General features: G+C 49.8%; 1 protein-coding gene across 1 annotated transcript in view; it reads left to right on the top strand.

Annotated features, from left to right (window-relative positions):
- The first annotated feature begins 5,794 nt into the window (after positions 1-5,794).
- Positions 5,795-18,836, top strand: part of Plekhm2 (pleckstrin homology and RUN domain containing M2) — a 34,617-nt gene continuing 21,575 nt past the window's right edge. Inside the window, exon 1 of the mRNA XM_090335758.1 lies at positions 5,795-5,868. Coding sequence (XP_090191884.1) covers positions 5,809-5,868 — 60 coding nt within the window. The 5' untranslated portion in view covers positions 5,795-5,808. The remainder of the gene's footprint in view (positions 5,869-18,836) is intronic.

Raw genomic sequence — 18,836 nt, 5'->3', positions numbered from 1 at the left:
CTTGAGGTCCCGTATATTCCTGTTGTATTTATTCATTGTTATGCCCGTGTATAACCGGCCAGGTCTTTACTGAGTTTAGGTCCTTGTGAAAACATAACATAGAAGTCAACACACTACTCTGACAACTTTACCTTCCTAATGAGAACTTCAGGCTGGTGAGTGAATGTCCAGGTCACACATAGGAGGCAGCAACTGCAGTGTTTTGTCCTCAGTAACATGGGTCTCCAGTTCTGCAGCCTTTTTTTTTGGGGGGTGGGGGGCAGTCCTGTCCTTGGCCTTTCTCAAGGCTAGAGCTCTGCCACTTGAGCCACAGCACCACTTTCTGTGTATGTGGTACTTGGTGGGTCTTCATGCATGCTAGGCAAGCACTCTACCCCTAGGCCAAACTCTCAGTGGAAAGTGAAAAATGCTGAGAGAGTACAAGGTCCTGAGTTCAAGCTCCAGTCCCATCCCCCCCCCTTTCTCACACACAAACCATGCTACTTACAGGTGACGGGTTGGTGCATAGAAAGCTCAGGTCCTGAATTCAATCTCAAAACGAGCAAAAATAAATAAAATCTGGACTCCTTTCCTCATACCCTGTGTCCAACTCATCCAACTTCAAGCACCATCCCTCTCACCTGAGGAAGCAGCAGATTCCCCTGCTTTCTCCCACCTGCATGCTGTCCTGAGCTCCAGGTCTCTATGGGAGAGGATAAGCCTGGAAAGAATGCCTCAGAAGGCACTTTTTTTTTTTTTTTTGCCAGTCCTGGGCTTGGGCTCAGGCAGGGCCTGAGCACTGTCCTTGGGTTTTCCCAAGGTTAGAGCTCTACCACTAGAGCCACAACACCACTTCTGGCTTTTTTTCCTATATATGTAGTACTGAGGACTCGAACCCAGGTCTTCCTGCATGCTAGGCAAGCCCCCTATCACTAGCCCAAACTCCCAGTCCTCAGCAGTCACTCTACCCCTGAGCCTTCACCTCCTACTTCCTTCCCCTCCCCTACCTCTAAGTACCATTGTCTCCATGGTCTTACTCCCAGCCAGGGCCTTGGAACTTGCTCTTCCTCACCTAGAATACCCTTCCCTACAAGCCTCCTGGCTTCATCTCTCATTTCTTCAGGCAATGTGTGCATGAGTGTGTGTGTGTGTGTGTGTGTGTGTGTGTGTGTGTGTGTGTGTGTGTGTGAGGGGGGGGTAGTACTGGAACTTGAAGTCAAGACCTTGCACTCAGGTTTTTCACTCAAGGCTGGCATTCTGTCACCTGAGTCACACCCCACTCCTTTTTTTTTCTATTTTTTTGCCAGTCCTGGGCTTGAGCTCAGGGCCTGAGCACTGTCCTTGGACTTTCTCAAGGCTAGAGCTCTACCACTTGAGCCTCAGCACCACTTCTGGCTTTTTTTCCCCCTATGTAGATGGTACCAAGGAATTGAATCTGAGTCTGTGCATGCTAGGCAAGCACTCTACCACTAGGCCTAACTCCCAGCTCTTCCATGAGATTCTTATCTCCAGTTAACTAGCAAAAAGCCAAAAGCAGAGGTATGGTTCAAGTGGTACAGTGCCAGCCTTGAGTGAAAAAGCTAAGTAACAGCATCAGGTCCCTGAGTTCAAGTCCTACTACTGGCACCAAAAAATGAAATATAAAGGAGACATGGCACCCTCCCTAGGTTTTTGCTGGCCTCACATCTTGCCTCATCTGATGGCATTGAGCACTGTGGGACTTACAGGAGGACAGTATTAAACACAGGCACTTTGAAATCCTTTCTCCTGTGTCACTGATTTGGAAGTTAAGGCGGAGAGTGATTTGCCTCTGGTCTTAGCATGAATCAGTCAAAGTTTTGAATTCTTGTTGCCTTTTGACTCAGAGTCTCATGCACCTCCCATGTGATCCACAAAGTCTTGTGCAATAAATAAATGGGCTTCAACTGTGAGTGTAAATGACTCTCAACAACAGAACTGAGAGATATCCTGTGTTTTTCAGGCACCATGGATCCCATGTCAGAGCCTGGCACTGAACTATTATCTCACACAGGAACATACCTAGCCTCTTTTCTGCAAGAAGTCTTGTCAAGCGAGTCCTACCTGTCTTCTCTCATCTCTGCCATTCCAGTGCAATCTTAGGGAAACCTGATCAGCAGGGGGTCAGTAAGGCCTTCTGAAAGCAGTAAGTAGTAGTGACTCCTGTAATCCTAACGACTCAAGAGGCTGAGACCTGAGAGCATTGTGGTCTGAACCCAGCCCCTGACAGCGGGAAAGTCCATGTGAGTCTTATCTCCAATTGACCATCCAAAAGCCAGAAGTACAGGTGTGGCTTAAGAGGGAGAGCACCATCCTTGAGTGAAAAAGCTCAAGAAAAGTGACCAGGCCCTGAGTTGCCCCATGTATGTGGAAGAAAACAACACAGCTGAAATGTTATCACCTTTCCCCATGTACGGGACTAGCCAGGTGATAGGTGGAATATACCCAAAGAATATAAATACTTGAATCTGCAGTGCATTTTAGCCATGAAGAGCCATTTGTTAGAAGATTGTATCTAGGGGCTGGGAGTTTGGCCTAGTGGTTAAAGTGCTTGCATAGCATGCACAAAGACCTGGGTTCGATTCCTTGGTACCACATACATACAAAAAAGCCGGAAGTGGTGCTGAGGCTCAAGTGGTAGAGCTCTAGCCTTGAGAAAGTCCAAGGACAGTGCTCAGGCCCTGAGCTCAAGCCCAGGACTGGCAAAAAAAAAAAAGAAGATTGTATCTAGCACTTGCTATTCAACAGCAGGAAAGAAAAAGAAACTAGGAAAGCTTCCTAGTTCCTCTTGGCACTGAGGAGGTTTTCCTGGCCAGCAAAGTATCTCACAGCTTGGGGTATAGAGTCAATGGCCAGGAAGGAGGAAGTAAAAAGAGTCATTCAGGCTGACCTATCTCCCCACAAACACCTTTGTACATCTGGCTATTTCTTGCATCTGTCAATATAATGTGTTTTCTTGGCCCAGGTACTGTCGCCTGAAGCCTTGATTCTCCCTTAACCTTTTTTTGTTTTCTTTCTTTCTTTCTTTTTTTGTGTCAGTCCTGGGACTTGAACTCAGGACCTCAGTGCTGTCATTGAGGGTTTTTTTGTTCAAAGTTAGTGTACACTAACTTTGGCTTTTTTTTTTATGCTTAACTGGAGATATTAAAGAATCTCACAACTCTCCTGTCCATGCTGGTTTCTAACCACAATGCTCAGATTTTAGCCTCCTGAAAAGCCAGGATTACAGGTCTAAGCCACCAGCACCCAGCTTTACTTGCCTTTTTTTTTTTTTTGCCAGTCCTGGGCTTGAGCTCAGGGCCTGAGCACTGTCCTTGGACTTTCTCAAGGCTAGAGCTCTACCACTTGAGCCTCAGCACCACTTCTGGCTTTTTTTTTTCTATGTATGTGGTACCGAGGAATCGAACCCGGGTCCTCATGCATGCTAGGCAAGCACTTTAACCACTAGGCCAAACTCCTGGCCCCTTTACTTGCCTTTTTAATTTATTTTTCTTTCATAAAAGGATTTGGGCTTGATTGCTCAAGCAGATACTCTACCACTTGTGCAGAACCCCCAGTACCTTTTGTTTTTTGTTTGTTTGTTGCTAATTATTTTGGAGGTTGGATCTCAAGGCCTTTTCTGCCTAGGCTGTCTCCAAAACACAGCCCTCTGGATTCCAGCCTCCTGGATAGCTAGGATTATAGGAATGAACCACTGCCACCTAGGGCTTCCCATCCTCATTTTATCCTCTTCCCAGCCCCATGGAAATATTTCTTTTCTGAATTCTGTGAGAATAGAAAATCCTTGGGGGCCGGGAGATTGGCCTAGTGGTAGAGTGCTTGCCTAGCATATACGAAGATCGGGATTCAATTCCTCAATACCACATACATAGAAAATGCTAGAAATAGTGCTGTGGCTCAAATGGTAGAGCTCTAGTCTTAAGTAAAAAGCTCAGGGGCCGGGAGTTTAGCCTAGTAGGAGAGTGCTTGCCTAGCATGCACAATGACCCAGGTTCGATTCCTCAGTACCACATACATAGAAAAAAGCCAGAAGTGGTGCTGAGGTTCAAGTGGTAGAGCTCTGGCCTTGAGAAAAATCCAAGGACAATGCCCAGGACTGGCAAAAAAAAAAAAAAAATGCTGAGTGAGGGCTCCAGGCCCTGAGTTCTAGCCCCAGGACTGGGGGAAAGGAAGAAAGGAAGAAAGAAAGAAAGAAAGAAAGAAAGAAAGAAAGAAAGAAAGAAAGAAAGAAAGGAAGGAAGGAAGGAAAGAAAGAGAGAGAGAGAGAGAGAGAATCCTTGGGTTGCCAGGCACCTGTGGCTCATTCTGTAATCCTAGCTACACAGGAAACTTAGATCTAAGGATTGGGGCTCAAAGCCAGCACTAAAGCCCAGGCACTAAATCCGTGAGAAACATCTCCCATTAACTATCAGAAAGCAGGAAGTGGTGCTGTGGCTCAAGGGGGAGAGCCCTAGCCTTCAGCTGAAGAGCTCAGGGACAGGGCCTAGGCCCAGAGTTCAAGCCTCACAACTGACAAAAAGGAAAAAAAAAAAAAAAAGAAATTGTTTAAACCCTCAGATTTAGTTGCTGTGGAGACTCTTCCCCCCTTTAGTTTAGCCCAAGCCCTAGGGTTTGACTCCTAGAGCAGTCTGAAAAATTGTGAAGGTATTCTTGACTTAGAAAAGTAGATACATAGTCCCTGGGGTTGGATTCCCAGGTTGGTGTCTGGGCTCAATCATTAGCAATGATTTTCAGGCAGATTTTCTGAACTCCTAACCCTTAAGCTGCTCTGTAGCAGGGGCTGATGTGAGCCTGCAGGTAGGCCCGGAAGAATAACGTATGTAGTGACCCAGGCTCTCTTTCGTCTTCCCGAGTTTATTGTGGATCCTTATCCAGTCACATAAAAAGAATTCTGTATGGAGTGTGAGCCTCAGGTAGGCGGGCCTGAGGCCCTCAGATGGGGGAGTCTGGAGAAGTGGGTGAGAGCGGGGAGCTGAGCCAGAAGCGGGTACCCTCGGGCCTGCGTGGGCCGCAGGTTGGGGCCAGTCCTCTGCATCTGTGGGCCTGGTCTTCCCGGGTCTCGGCGTAGTGTGTGTGTGTGTGTGTGTGTGTGTGTGTGTGTGTGTGTGTGTGTGTGTGTGTGTGTGTGTGTGTGTGTGTGTGTGTGTGTGTGTGTGTGTGTGTGTGTGTGTGTGTGTGTGTGTGTGTGTGTGTGTGTGTGTGTTGGGGGCGGGGTGTGTGTGTGTGTGTGTGTGTGTGTTGGGGGGCGGAGGGGGGGGAGAGGTTCCCCAGGTCTGTGGGTCCTGGTGTCTGTTGACCCACCCAGGCTCGTATGTTCCTGGGATCTGTGGGTTCCAGGTTTGTAATTCTCTGGACCCACGTCCGTGGGTCTCGAGATCTGTTGGTCCCTGAAATCTACGGATCACAGGTCTGTGTGTCCCGGGTCTGTCCGTCCCTGGGATCTTCGGTTCTCTGAATATGTGGGTCCCAGGTCGGTGGATCCCCGGGATCGGTGGGTCCCCGAGGCCCGGGTGTCGAGGTGGCCGCGGGCAGGTCCCGTGGCGCCGCCCCGCCTGACATCAGTTCCGCCGGCGGCGGCGGCGGCGGGGGCGCGCGGCCTCCTCCCCTCCTTCCCCGCCCGCCGCGCTCGGAGCCGCCGGGCCGGGGTGGAGCGAGGCCCGGGCGGGCGGGCGGGCAGGCGAGGCTGGGCGGCGGGCGGAGGGGCCCGCGGCCGGCAACACGGAGCCCCCGCACGGCCGGAGGCAGCGGTTGGCGGCGGCCCGGGGCCCGCGGCGAGGGAGGCGGCGGCGGGGCGGCGGCGGCGGCGGCGCCATGGAGCCGCGGGAGGTGAAGGACCGGATCCTGGAGAACATCTCGCAGTCGGTGAAGAAGGTGAGTCCGGCCGCGGCCTTCGCGACCCGCCACCCCGGGGACCCGGCCCCGGCCGCCGCGCCCCGGCGTCCCGCTGGGACCCCAGGACCCGGCTCCGGCCGCCGCCACCCCGGGGCCCGCTCCGGCCGCCGCGACCCAGGGACCGGCCCCGGGGTCGGGCGGGGCGCGGCGGGGCGGACCGGGCGGGACCGGAGGAGCCCGCGGCATCCTCGCATCCCCACGCGGTGAGCAGCCGGGCTGCCCCGCCCTGCGACCCCGCGACCACCCCGGGGCCGGCCACGTCCGCGGCCACCTCGCCGGGATCGCGGATCGCGGACAGGTGACCGCGGGCCGTGTCCGCCCCACGGGGGCAGCGAGTGCGTCTCATCCGACCGCGGCACCTGCCGCGGGGTCGAGGGCGAGCGCAGCCGGGTCGTGGCCTGCCCGCCGCCCCGGCGCTGGGAAAGCCAGCCTGGGCGGCCTCGCTGGACCTGCCTCAAAAAAGGAAGGAGAAAAGCAAGAATGTGCGATGAAGCCAGTGTGGGGGGGAGAGCCCCACGGCCACGGAAAACCCGAGCGGTCCGCCAGAGTGGGTCTTTTTTTCATTGGTTCACCTGATTGGTGAGTGAGTGGGAGCATGTCTGTCTGTCTGTCTGTCTGTCTGCCTCTGCGTTGGTGTTGGTGTCTGTATTTGACTTAGACTCATTAGCTTATTTTTACTACCTAACAGGCACCAAAACAAGAAAATTATACAGGTACGCACTACGCACACAACCACGCACAAGTGGGACTCCTCCATTTAAACCCCTCACAATTAACACGTTTTTGTTAAAAGAAAGAAAAAGGGGAGGAACACAAGAAGAAAAGCTTTCTAAACTGACCCAGACATGATCTGCAGTGATGCAATAAGATCTTGGTTTCCCTGAGCTTACCCAGTGCAATGGGTCTATTTTTTGCTTACTCTAAGGAGGCACAGCCAGCCAATCCTTGTTAGGAAGCAACCTGCCTTCCTGGCCCCAGTGGCTCACACCTGTAATCCTAGCACTCAGGAGGCTGAGATCTGAGAACCACGGTTGGAAGGCAGCCCGGGCAGAAAAGTCTTATCTCCAGCTAAAGTAGAGCTGGAGCTCAAAGCGGTAGAGTGGTATTCTTGAGCAAAAGAGCTCCAGGATAGTACTCAGGCCCTGAGTTCAAGCCCCAGGACCAACTTAAAAAAAAAAGATAAAACCATTGAGCTTCACAGTCTAATCTGTGCCAATCATGACTGCAAGAAGCCGAAGGATTTTTCTTTGGGTTTCAAATGAAAGGGGAAAGTCTCCGATTACAGAGGCATGGTAACTTTCTTTTCTGTTCTTTTTTTTTTTGGCCAGTATTGGGGCTTGAACTCAGGGCCCAGGTGTGGCTCCTTTGCTGTTTTGCTCTAGGCTGGTGTTATATATATTTGAGCCACACTTTCACTTCCTGCTTTTTGGTGGTTTGTTGGAGATAAGTACGTGGACTTTTTTTTTTTTTTTTGGCCAGTTCTGGGCTTTTAGCTCTGTCCTTTTAGCACTGTCCTTGGACTTTCTCAAGGCTCTACCACTTGAGCCACAGCACGACTTCTATGTATGTGGTATTGAGGAATTGAACCTGGGTCTTCATGCATGCTAGATAAGCACTCTACCACTAGGCCAAACTCCCAGCCCAAGTACATGGATCCTCAGATCTCAGGCTCCTGAGTCATTGGGATTATAGGTCTGAGCCATCAGCGCCCAGCCTGAGTCAGTCTTAATAAATGGTATAGCCAAGTGCTTGCTTGCACAAGGCCTGCAGATGGTACCTCTCACCCACATGTGCTTATGGATTGCCACCTTCTTTGTATGCCCGTTCCAGACACCTGCCACGATCCTGGCCTGGTAAAGTGCATTACACTTTCGAAATCAGCGTAGCCGTTTCTAAAAGGAATCAGATGAGCGGCAGCAGTGCAGGAGTCTTAAAGTCAGTCTTGCCCTTGAATGTCAACCTCACTCCAATTCTTGAAAGTTGTTTTGCCTGTTTTCTCCATCATCCTAGTAAGATGGTCTTACTGGTCTTTTTTTTTTTTTTTTTCCCCCAAGGACGGGGGAGGTGGTGCAGGTATAGGGTTTGTATTCAGGACTTGGGTGCTTTCACTGAGCTTTTGTGCTCAAGGCTAGCACTCTACCACTCAAGCTACAGTTCCACTTCTTGTGTTTTCGTTGTTTGGTAGCTTACTGGAAATAAGAATCTTAAGAGATAAGCTGGGAATGTGATGTAGTGGTAGAGTACTTGCCTAGCATGCATGAAGCCCTGGGTTCAATTCTTTAGTACCACATAAGCAGAAAAGCCTGGAAGTGGTGCTGTGGCTCAAGAAGTAGAGTACTAGCCTTGAAGCTCAGGGACAGTACCCAGACCCTGAGTTCAAGTGCCAGGATGATCCTAAAATCTCAGCCTCCTAAGCACCTAGGATTTCAGCCATGAGCCACTGGTACTCAGCTCTTTTTTGGGGGAGGGGTCGGTCGCAGGGCTTGAGCTCTGGGGCCTGGGCACTTGTCGCTCAGCTCTTCAGCTCAACCCTCATGCGCTACCACTTGAGTCACAGCATCATTCCTGGTTTTCTGGTGGTTAATTGGAGATAGAGACTCATAGACTTTCGTGCTGGAGCTGGCTTTGAGCCACGATCCTCAGATCTCAGCCTCCTGAGTAGCTAGGATTACAGGCGTGAGCCACTGCGCCCGGCTATGAGGTATATATTTCTGCCAAGAAAGATCTATTGTATGTTGCTGTGTTTGCATGGAGTGTTTCTGAACTTGAGTTCATTTATATGTATGGGAAAGTACACAAACACTAAAAGTACAGCTGAATAAGTTTGCAAATAGCAAATATCGCCCAGACTGAGAAAGACATCATTCTTGTGTCCCCAACTATGTCCTAAGGGCACCTAGTACCCAAAGCAGTTCTGCTGAGTCCAGCTGCTTTCCACTTAGATGTTTCTATTGAGCCAAAGAGTTTGGTCGCACAACGGACTAAAAATTGTAATAATACAAAGTAAGTCCAAGCCAGGGGTAGGTGGTATATTCCTGTGATTCCAGCACTCAGGAGGCTGAGGCAGGAGGGTTGACAATTCCAGTTCAGTGTTCATCTGTCAGCAGCACATATAGTAAAATAAAAATGATACAGCAAGGCCCCATGCAGGACCTTAAGATTCCATATTAAAAAAAAAAAAAAGTCCACCCTAGGCTACCTAGCAAGACCCTTATCTCCAAACAAACAAACATCTCTGGCTACCCTCCCCACCCTGTCGGTCATGGGGCTTGAACTGTGGGCCTAAGAACGGTCCTTGTGCTCTTCAACTCAAGGCTAGCACTCTACCTCTTGAGCCACAGTACCACTTCTGGCTTTTTCTCTATATGTGGTACTAAGGAATCAAACCTAGGGCTTCATGCATGCTAGGCTAGCATTCTACCACTAGGTCACACTGTCAGCTTCTGTGTTTGTTTGTTTATGTCATGGGGCTTGAACTCAATCCCTAAACTCTTGCTCAAGGCTTGTGCTCCACCACTTTGAAATACAGTGCTACTAATGGTTTTCTGATGGTTAACTGGAGATAAGAGCCTTGTAGACTTTCTTGCTCTGGCTGGCTTTAAACCTTGATCCTGAGATCTCAACCTCCTGAGTAACTAGGATTATAGATGTGAGCCACCAGTATCCAGATTTTTTGGGGGGTGGGGCTGGGGGAGGGGTTTGCCTAGCTTAGTGTTCTACTTCAGCCATACCTCCATCTCTGCTGTTTGCTGATTATTCTAGAAAAACTGATTGGCCTTCAACTATGATTCTCAAATCTCAGCTTTCTGAGTAGCTTGATCACAGACATGACCTGCCAGCACCCTGCTAACTACATCTTTATCGCAGCTGTCTTAGTACATGACCTCAGGCCTGTGCAGTGAATGCGGACATTGTAAGTGCCATCATGTGTCTGAGTCTTCTGTCACTGGTGCCTTCCCAAGGCCCTTCCTGTTCTAGGCCCTGGGAAGGGTCCTTTGAACTCCACCCTCAGGAAATGACAGTTTAGTAGAATGAGTAAATCAGTAGACAGACCTATCCAGAGCTGGATTCGGGTTATGGATGCCATTGCACAGGCATTCAACAGAACACGTGACACACCAGTGGCAGGGAAGTGAGCTTGGAGGAGGTGACCAGGGAAGACTTCCCTAAAGCAGTGGCACTGCATACAGCAAGAAGAAGCCAGGTGAGGGGGCTCATGCCTGTAATCCTAGCTACTCAGGAGACTGAGATCTGAGGATCATGGTTCAAAGCCAACCCTGGCAGTAAAGTCCTTGAGACTCTTATTTTCAATTAACTACTAGAAAACTGGAAGGGGTCCTGTGGCTCAAGGGGTAGAGCAGTATTCTGGAGCTGAAGAGCTCAGGGACAGCACCCAGGCCCTGAGTTCAAGCTAAAAACATTGGCTAGAATGAGAGATGGAAGCTTACTCTAGGAAAACAGTAGCATCAGGCCCGATGGTTCACACCTGACTCAACCTATAGTTCTAGAAACTGAGATCTGGAGGATCATGGTTTGAAGCCAACTGTGGCAAAAAAGTCCCTGAGACTCTTATCTCCAATTAAGCCAGTAAAAAGCTAGGCTAGACATAAGCCCAAGGGTAGTGCCCAGGCCCTGAGTTCAAGCCCCAAGACTGGGGAAAAAAAGAAAGAAAGAATCAGTGGAAGCTGGGTGTGATGGCTCACACCTGTAATCCTAGCTACTCTGGAGGCTGAGATCTGAGGATCACAGTTCAAGCCAGGCCCAGCTAAAGACCGGAGACTCTTATCTCCACTTAATCACTAGAAAAGGGGAAGTAGGGCTGTGGCTCCAGGGGTAAGCCTTGAACTGAAGAACTCAGGGAGTTTAAGCCCCATGACCCACAAAAAAAAACAAAGTAGCAGTAGTGCAGTGATTCTGGTCATTGGGATAGACACTACCCCGCGTTTAGGCTTTGAGAAGTTCTATTTCGGGCAGATGAGCCCCCCTCCATGGGAGGCTCCCTGTCAGGGCAGGATCTTGTGATGGCAGCTGCTGCCTGGTCTGGCCGGCCTGGGCCACTGAAGAGGCCACCCTGGGGAATGAGCTTTCCCCATCTTTCTGGGCTTTCCCCATCTATCCTCCTCCACAAAGGTTAGCTCTGCCAGGACATTAAATTTAGCCAGGGTAGGTCATTCCTGCAGACAGCTCCGTCATTGGTCATTGGGTATGGATGAAAATTACCTTGAATGTTTAGTTTAGATCAATAGTTTTGTTCTCTCTGGTTGCTGGGGGGAGGGGAATTGTTCTGAAAACCCCAAGGAGCTGAGTCACCAGGACAAAGACTTAAGTGACATAACATGTCATGTACATTTTTTTTCTTTTTTGTTGCCAGTCTTGAGGCTTGAACTCAGAGCCTGAGCACTGTTCCTTGGGCTTTCTCAAGGCTAGAGCTCTACCACCTGAGCCTCAGCACCATTTACGGCCTTTTTCTATGTATATGGTACTGAGGAATCAAACCCTGGTCTTCGTGCATGCTAGGCAACCACTCTACCACTAGGCCAAACTCCTGGCCCCCCTACACACATTTTCTAAAGGGAGTGTGCTCTCTCTGCTTCCTCTCCCCAAGGGTCTGGATTCTGTTTGCAGTCTGTGACATTGTGGGCCTTCCCACCCCCATCACAGAATGCTCCAGGGCCTGGCTAAAAGTCCTGCGTGATCCTTCAGGGCCAGGCAGGAACTCCTTTGCACCTGGCCTTGGAGCGAGCATGTCACCTGCTGGCAGTGATGGGTTTCCTGGGCAACAGATGGACCAAGGCCAAAGTTGTGGTCAAGTGGAAGGCGGCTCACTCTGCATGGCTCTGTGGCTTTTCCTGTTTCTTCAAAACTCATCCAGCTGGAACCCAACTCAGAAATTTCATGGGGAAAAAAAAAAAAAGGAAGATCTGCTCCAGCTGGCAGCATCGTTCAATCTGGAAATCTAACATGTTGTGTAAGCAAGCGAAGAACTACAGTTTGTAGTGTGGAAGTCATGGGGAGGAGAGGCTGGCATTTCCCGTCCCTCAGGCCCCTGGGTGGGTCCTTCTTCCCTTTCTGCATCTATGGTATCTGTCTCGGCCTCAGAATTCACCGCCTTGGTGAGGGCATATTGCCTCCAGTGCTGGCAGTACCCTATTTTCAAGGGACTCGCTGCAGCCCTCTGGTGGCATCAGAAACCTAGGCCTGCCCCTGAAGTAGGCAACTGTGCCCAGAGCCATTCCTCTGGAGAGGCCAAGGCAAGTCACAGTGCTGGTTTGTTTGGGTGACTGTCTTCTACCCTGCCTCCTCTTCCTCACCTAAGGTGAGGAATCTCTGTATAAGGTGGAACAAGGACAGTTTCTGGGAGAGGCCCTGTGTCAGGTCACTGCTCCTTGGTTATTGATACCACCCAAATCCTGAAAACATTCCACTCTTGCCCCTCGCATGCTTTCTCCCTCTCTCTCTCTCTCTGTAATCTCCCTTTGTTTTTCTACTCATGGCTAGCGCCATGCCTCCAGTTCTGGCATTTTGCTCATTGATTGGAGCTAAGAATCTGATGGGTTTTCTTGCCTGGTGGCCTCATCCTAGATCTCAGCTTTCTGAATGGCCAGGATGACAAGCACCAGTGCCTGGGGCGAGTCTCCTCTCTTGTAGCGAGAGAAGTACCTGGCCCCGCCACAGAAACAGTCTCCCCTTTTTGCACATTTGCTCCGCTTGCTTTTTTTGTTATTGTTGTTCTTATTGGTCGTGGAGCTTGAACTCAGGGTCTGCATGGTGTCCCTGAGCTCCTTTTGCTCAAGGCTAGTGCTTTACCACTTTGAGCCACTTCCAGTTTTCTGATGGAGCTGAGTTTCATGGACTTTCGTGCCTGGGCTGACTTTGAACTGTGATCCTTCGATTTCAGCCTCCTAAGCAGCTAGAATTACAGGCGTGAACCACTGGTTCCTGACTCGCCTTGCTCATAACTGAAAATGTTGCACAAAGAAGAAAGTAGCACTTTCCTAGAACCTCCTCCTCCCTGGAGAGCTCTGGATATGAGCACAGGGAGATCCAGAGACGTCCCCACATTGGTTCTTGGGAGTCATCTCCTGCTGCTCAGGCTTTAGATGCAAGTTCTTTGTTTCTGGGGTTCTCAGCTGATCAAACACATCCAGAGGAAAGGGGATCTTCTACTCCCCCCCCCACCCATGTGTCCACATGCCCTACCTCAGTTGGTAACAGCACAGCTGGCAGAGCTGACTCCTGCCGCCTGTTTTAGCACACAGGGAAATGATATCATGATATCTAGGAACACTCAGTTATAAAGCTGGCCTCAGGACCATTTTTCTGGCTCTTGTTTTCTCTATTCTCTGAGCCTTTTTTTTCCCCGCCAGTCCTAGCCTTGGGCTCAGGGTATGAGCACTGTCCTTGGGTTTTTTCTCAAGGCTAGAGCTCTACTATTTGAGCCACAGCACCACTTCTGGCTTTTTTCTATGTATGTGGTACCGAGGAATCAAACCTGGGTCTTTGTGCATGCTAGGCAAGCACTCTTCCACTAGGCCAAACTCCCAACCCTCCATTCTCTGAGCCTTCTCTGTCGCTATAATGTCTGTCAGATCACACAACCCCACAGGTTGGACTTGTGGACCAGTCATTCAGAAAGTGACATTTGACATCTTTGTTGATGGAAGATTGCGCAGTGAGCAAATCCTGGGAATCCATTCCTGCCCATCTTGCTGTGAATAACACAACTCCCGCAGTAGTGGAGCTTTGTGCAGGGCTTGAGAAGCCCAGATGTGTGGAAAACACTTGTTTTGGAAATGTTCCTGAGGGCTGTGGCTGCTATGTTCCAAATGACAACTGTAATGGCCTTGGCCTCAGACGTGCATTGGGTGCAGTTTGTACAGGGAATAGGTTGCAGACGTCCCTGGCCTTTTTTGGTGCAACCATTATTATATCCTCCTCCTCCTCCTCCTCCTCCTCCTCCTCCTCCTCCTCATCTTCCTCTTCTTTCTTCATCATTTTTGGGAGCAAGGACCAGAAAGAACCTGTGAGACAAAAAAAAGCTGAGGGGCAGCGCTAGTCCCTGAGCAGCATGCACACAAGACATTCAGCGCCTGTTGGAGATAATAGTGGATAGGCGTGTACCCCTCGTCTCCCCATCATGCTTTGGTAACCATGGCTTGTGATGGCAGGAAACTCCCTTCATGCTCCTCCGCCCTGTTTGGATTTGTAGGTCATCCAGTATCCCACAGTGCTGCTGGGGGTCTGGGAATGGCGGTAGGGTCCTTGCTGTGTCCCCTGGCCTGGTCTTGTGGCACACTGTGACTTAGGTGGCCATTTTCCTTTAGCATCCTGGCCCTGTGGGATGGGGAGGGGGCACCATTAGGAGGTCACATGATGGGGGAGCAGGGAGAGGAGAGGGGAAGTGAGAAAGGAATACAGAAGCAGCCAAGTGCCCGGCTTTCAAAGACTGACCTAAATGAGGCTGAAAGAGATCTCAGTCTCCCGCCGGGGCTGCCCATACAACTGAGGGGGAGTGCTTGGGGTTTGTGCCAGCCCTGCCTCCTGCCCACCACAGGAGCATGCAGCAGGACTGGTCGTGCTGGTGTTCCTCAGCCATTGGCTGCTTCTCGGCCTCTGGTGTCTGCCCAGGGACCTGTTGCAGAGCTTCTCACTACCACTGTCAAAGGCATGCTGGGTCCCCCAGAAGGGATCCAGCTCTGATTGCAACATAGAAGAATGGTGGTACCTTGAGGGTGCAGCATTCATTCCTAGAGGAAGAGTATTTCAATCTTTTGTTTGATATATGATATATATATATATATATTTATATATTTATTTATTTATTTTATTTATTTTTTTACCAGTCATTGGGCTTGAACTCTGGGTCTGGGTCCTACCCTTGGGCCATCTCAAGGCTAGCGCTCTACCACTTGAGCCACAGCACCACTTCCAGCTTTTTCTGTGTATGTGGTGCTGAGGAATTGAACCCAGGGCTTCATGCATGCTAGGCAAGCACTCTACCACTGAGCCACATTGCCAGCCCTGGACTGAATTCTTAACAGGGTGATTTAGGGGTAAGGCATAGTCCCCTTCCTTCCTGTTGTATCTGGACTTCTTCCTCCTGGACCTTCTGTCATCTGAGTATACCTGGTCTTCATGAGTCTGCTGTTCCCTGGCATCTCCACCTGGGCACCTCTTCCTGGCAGCAGAGGCCTGCCACACCTCGGGAGGTGCCGCCTCTGCCCTCTGGGTGAGCAGTGAATGGGACAGGCACAGGGATGGTTGAACCAGCTGTGACCCTCTTCATGTTGTCAGAGCTGGGGTTTTGTCCTGTTCTCAAAATACGAAGGTGTGATGCACCCTGCCTCCCCCAAGACAAGCTATGAATCAGAATCAGGGGTTAAGTTAGAATCTACATCTCCTGCCCATTGGGCTGGGCCTGGGTGCTGGCCCTGAGCTCTTCAGCTGGTAGGCTGCCACTCTACCACTTGAGCCACAGTACCACTTCCAGTTTTCTGGTGGTTAACTGGAGATAAGAGTCTCTTGGGGAGTTTTCTGCCTGGTCTGGCTTCTTAGATCTCAGCCTCCTGAGTTGTTTTGCATTACAGGTGTGAGCCACCGGTCCCCACCCCCTTCTACTTATAATCTCCCACAACTGCCCTTGACCTACCGGCTGGTTACTCATCTAGAAGGATTTCTTGGTGTCAGCCATGGTGGGGTACTGGAAGAAAGAGGTGAGAACAGAGGCTGGGCTGCAGCGTCTCCAGCCCTAATTACAACGTGCTGGGCATTTGTTGGCTTGCTGGAGCGTGCCACCTGCACTTCCCCAGGTCACGCGGGAAGGCTAGTGCAGTCTCGTGATGGCCAGTCTTCCCAGGGTGCTCAGGGATATCTGTTGTCCTGGCTCTGAAGGAGTCCAGGGTGAGCTGAGTAGGTCCCCCTGGGCCTGGTGAGAAGACCTCAATAGTCAGGGAAAGTGGCTTAGTCAATCCAGGCATGACCTGGGAGCATGCCTTTGAGACAGAGCTTAAGCTTTCAACGGCTTTACTACAGAACAGTGTTTTGTTTTGTCTTGCTTTGTTTTTCTCTTTTCTTTTTGGTCTGTGTCCATGACTCAAACTTGGTATCTGATGCTTTCCCTCATGAGCCATCATTTTACCACTCCAGCCATGCCTTCAACCCCTGGTTTTGTTTCCTTTTTGCCAGTACCTGGTCTTGAACGTAGAGCCACAACTTTTCACTTGTCTTTCTTGCTCAAGCTGGTGCTTTACCACTTGAGATATGCCTCGAGTTCAGCCTTTTGCTTTTTAATTGGAGACATGATCTTGCCTTTTCTACTTAGGCTAGCTTTGAACCATCATCCTCCAGGTTTCAGCTTTCTAAGTACTAGCTAGAATTACAGGCATGAGTCACCAGTGCCTGACCAAAACCCTTTAAAGAAATTGCTTTAAAGCTGGGTGTGGTAGCTCATGCCTGTAATCCTAGCTACTCTGGAGGCTGAGATCTGAGGATCACAATTCAAAGCCAGCCTGGGCACAAAAGGACCTGATGCTCTTATCTCCAATTAATCTCAAGAAAACAGGAAGTGGGGCTTGGCTCAATCAAGGGTAGGGTGGTAGCCTTGAGCAGAAGAGCTCAGAGAGAGTGCCCAGGCCCAGAGGTAGGGAGGTAGCCTTGAGCTGAAGAGCTCAGGGACAACGCCCAGGCTTAGTTCAAGCCCCATGACCCACCAAAAAAAAAAAAAAAAAAAAAAGAAAGAAAGAAATTGCTTTAAGACTTCATCCCTCTCATTCTAACTGACATCTCTTGGGTGTTTTAAAATTTGTTGTGATTGGGAACTTTTTCATCACAACAGCACACTTGGGTCTGAACCCCCATCTCCTCTCCTTCCCCACCCTCAACTTTTTGTTTTGCAGAATTGGCCAAAGATGTTTTCTATCTCACATTCCTTTGTTCTTTCCTCCTTTCCTCCCTTTCCCACTCTCTGCCATTTTTCCCCTCCTTTTCTTTTTCTCCTTCCTCCTCTCTCCTTTTGGGCTGCCTTTTGTCAATTGAGCCCTATCTTGAAACAAATTTCAGTGGATTATGTATACTTCTGCATATTGCTCCGAGATAAGTATTATTTTTACATATGACTTGATGCCTTTACATCTTTTTTTTTTTTTTTTTACCAGTCTAGGGCTTGAGCTCAGGGCCTGAGCACTGTCCTTGGACTTTTTCAGGGCTAGAGCTCTACCACTTGAGCCTCAGCACTACTTTTGGCTTTTTTCTATGTATGTGGTACCAAGGAATCGAACCTGGGTCTTCATGCATGCTAGACAAACACTCTACCACTAGGCCAAACTCCTGGCCCCTGCCTTTACATCTTTTAACAAAATTTGTAATAATTTTCCCTAAAATTATCAAATACATGCTGTTTCCAAGTTCTAATTGCTGCATTGATTCTGTCTGTCTGTCTGTCCCTATTTATCCATCTATCTATCTATCTCTATCTATCTATCTATCTATCTATCTATCTATCTATCTATCTATCTATCTACCTATCTACCTACCTTCCTTTTGTGCCAGTCCAGAGACTTGAACTTAGAACCTAGGCACTATCCTTGAGCTTTTTTGGTCAAGGATTAGTGCTCTGCTACTATTTGAGCCACAGTGCCACTTCTGGCTTTTTCTGAGTGGCGTGTTAAAAGTCTCACAGACTTTCCTGCCCAGTCTGACTTTAAACCTGAACTTCAGATCTCAGCCTCCAGAGTTGCTATGATTACAGGTTTGAGTCATAGGTACCCAGCTTAAGAACTGGGCTTATTTATTTATTTATGCATTTATTTATTTATTTATTTTTGCCAGTCCCAGGGCTTGAATTCAGGGTCTGAGCACTGTCCTTGGACATTCTCAAGGCTAGAGCTCTACCACTTGAGCCTCAGCAGCATTTCTGGCTTTTTCTATGTGTGTGGTACTGAGGAATCGAACCCTGGTCTTTGTGCATGCCAAGCAAGCACTCTACCACTAGGCTAAACTCCCAGTCCCCCTATTTACTAATTTTTAATGCTGAGGACTACACCCAGGTCCTTGCCCTTGCTAGAATGGCAAGCACTGGCCCACTAAATTCCACCCCACCCACAACCTCGAGTTGAAATCCGGTCTTGCCACTGCTGCTCTGACCTACTTCCTGGGGCTGCTGTGAGGATGAAATGAACTCACACTTCTGAGATGCTGTGTGGCCAACAGCAGCAACCTAGCTGTCAGTACCTCATAAGCATTTGCACAGTGTCAGGCCCTTCAGTGAACGTGCTGTTACCTTACCCTCAAGACAGCCTTCAGGACACCGAGCTTTGAACCTGCCACGTAAACGATGGTAAATGAAGTCAAACACCAGTGGGGCATACCTGCAGTCCTGGTTAATCAGGAGGCTGAGATCTGTGGATTGTGGTTCGAAGTCAGTCCAAACCTGAAAGTCTGTGAGACTTTTATCTCTAGGTAACCACCAAAAAGCCAGAAGTGGAGGTGTGGATCAAGTAGTAAGCAGACCCTGAGTTCAAGCCTCAGCACCCACATACACGCAAAAAAGAGGGAACAGGGGTTCGTCCTGCTCCGTCCATCAGTTCCGCCACTGCACACCTGCAGTGCCGCCTTCGTGAGACGCTCGCTCTCCTGGCTCTGCCTTTCCCCACCTGCTTTCCTGATGGTGCGGGACGCCATGGTGGCCGGGTGTGTTTGTTGACCTTGCTCTGCTGACCAGCTCCCAAAGTATGAGCTCAAGCTATGGACACAGCAGTTCAGGTTCTTGCGCCATTGATTGCCAGACTTTCTCTTCCTTCTGTTCCTTTGACGATCAGTGCAGGTTGTGATGATGATTCAGGGTCTTCTTATCTCCTGAGATGATGGAGACCTTTTACAAAACAACCTTGCCATGGACTCTGTGTGCCTCTGTAAAGACAGCGGCCCTCAGCCACGTGTGGCTGATGGGT

This window comes from Megascapheus bottae, chromosome 6 (assembly GCF_031878675.1).
Source record: "Megascapheus bottae isolate mThoBot1 chromosome 6, mThoBot2.hap1, whole genome shotgun sequence".
Taxonomy (NCBI): domain Eukaryota; kingdom Metazoa; phylum Chordata; class Mammalia; order Rodentia; family Geomyidae; genus Megascapheus; species Megascapheus bottae.
The sequence above is the reverse complement of the archived record's forward strand: the minus strand, read 5'-3'. Positions and strand labels throughout refer to the sequence as shown.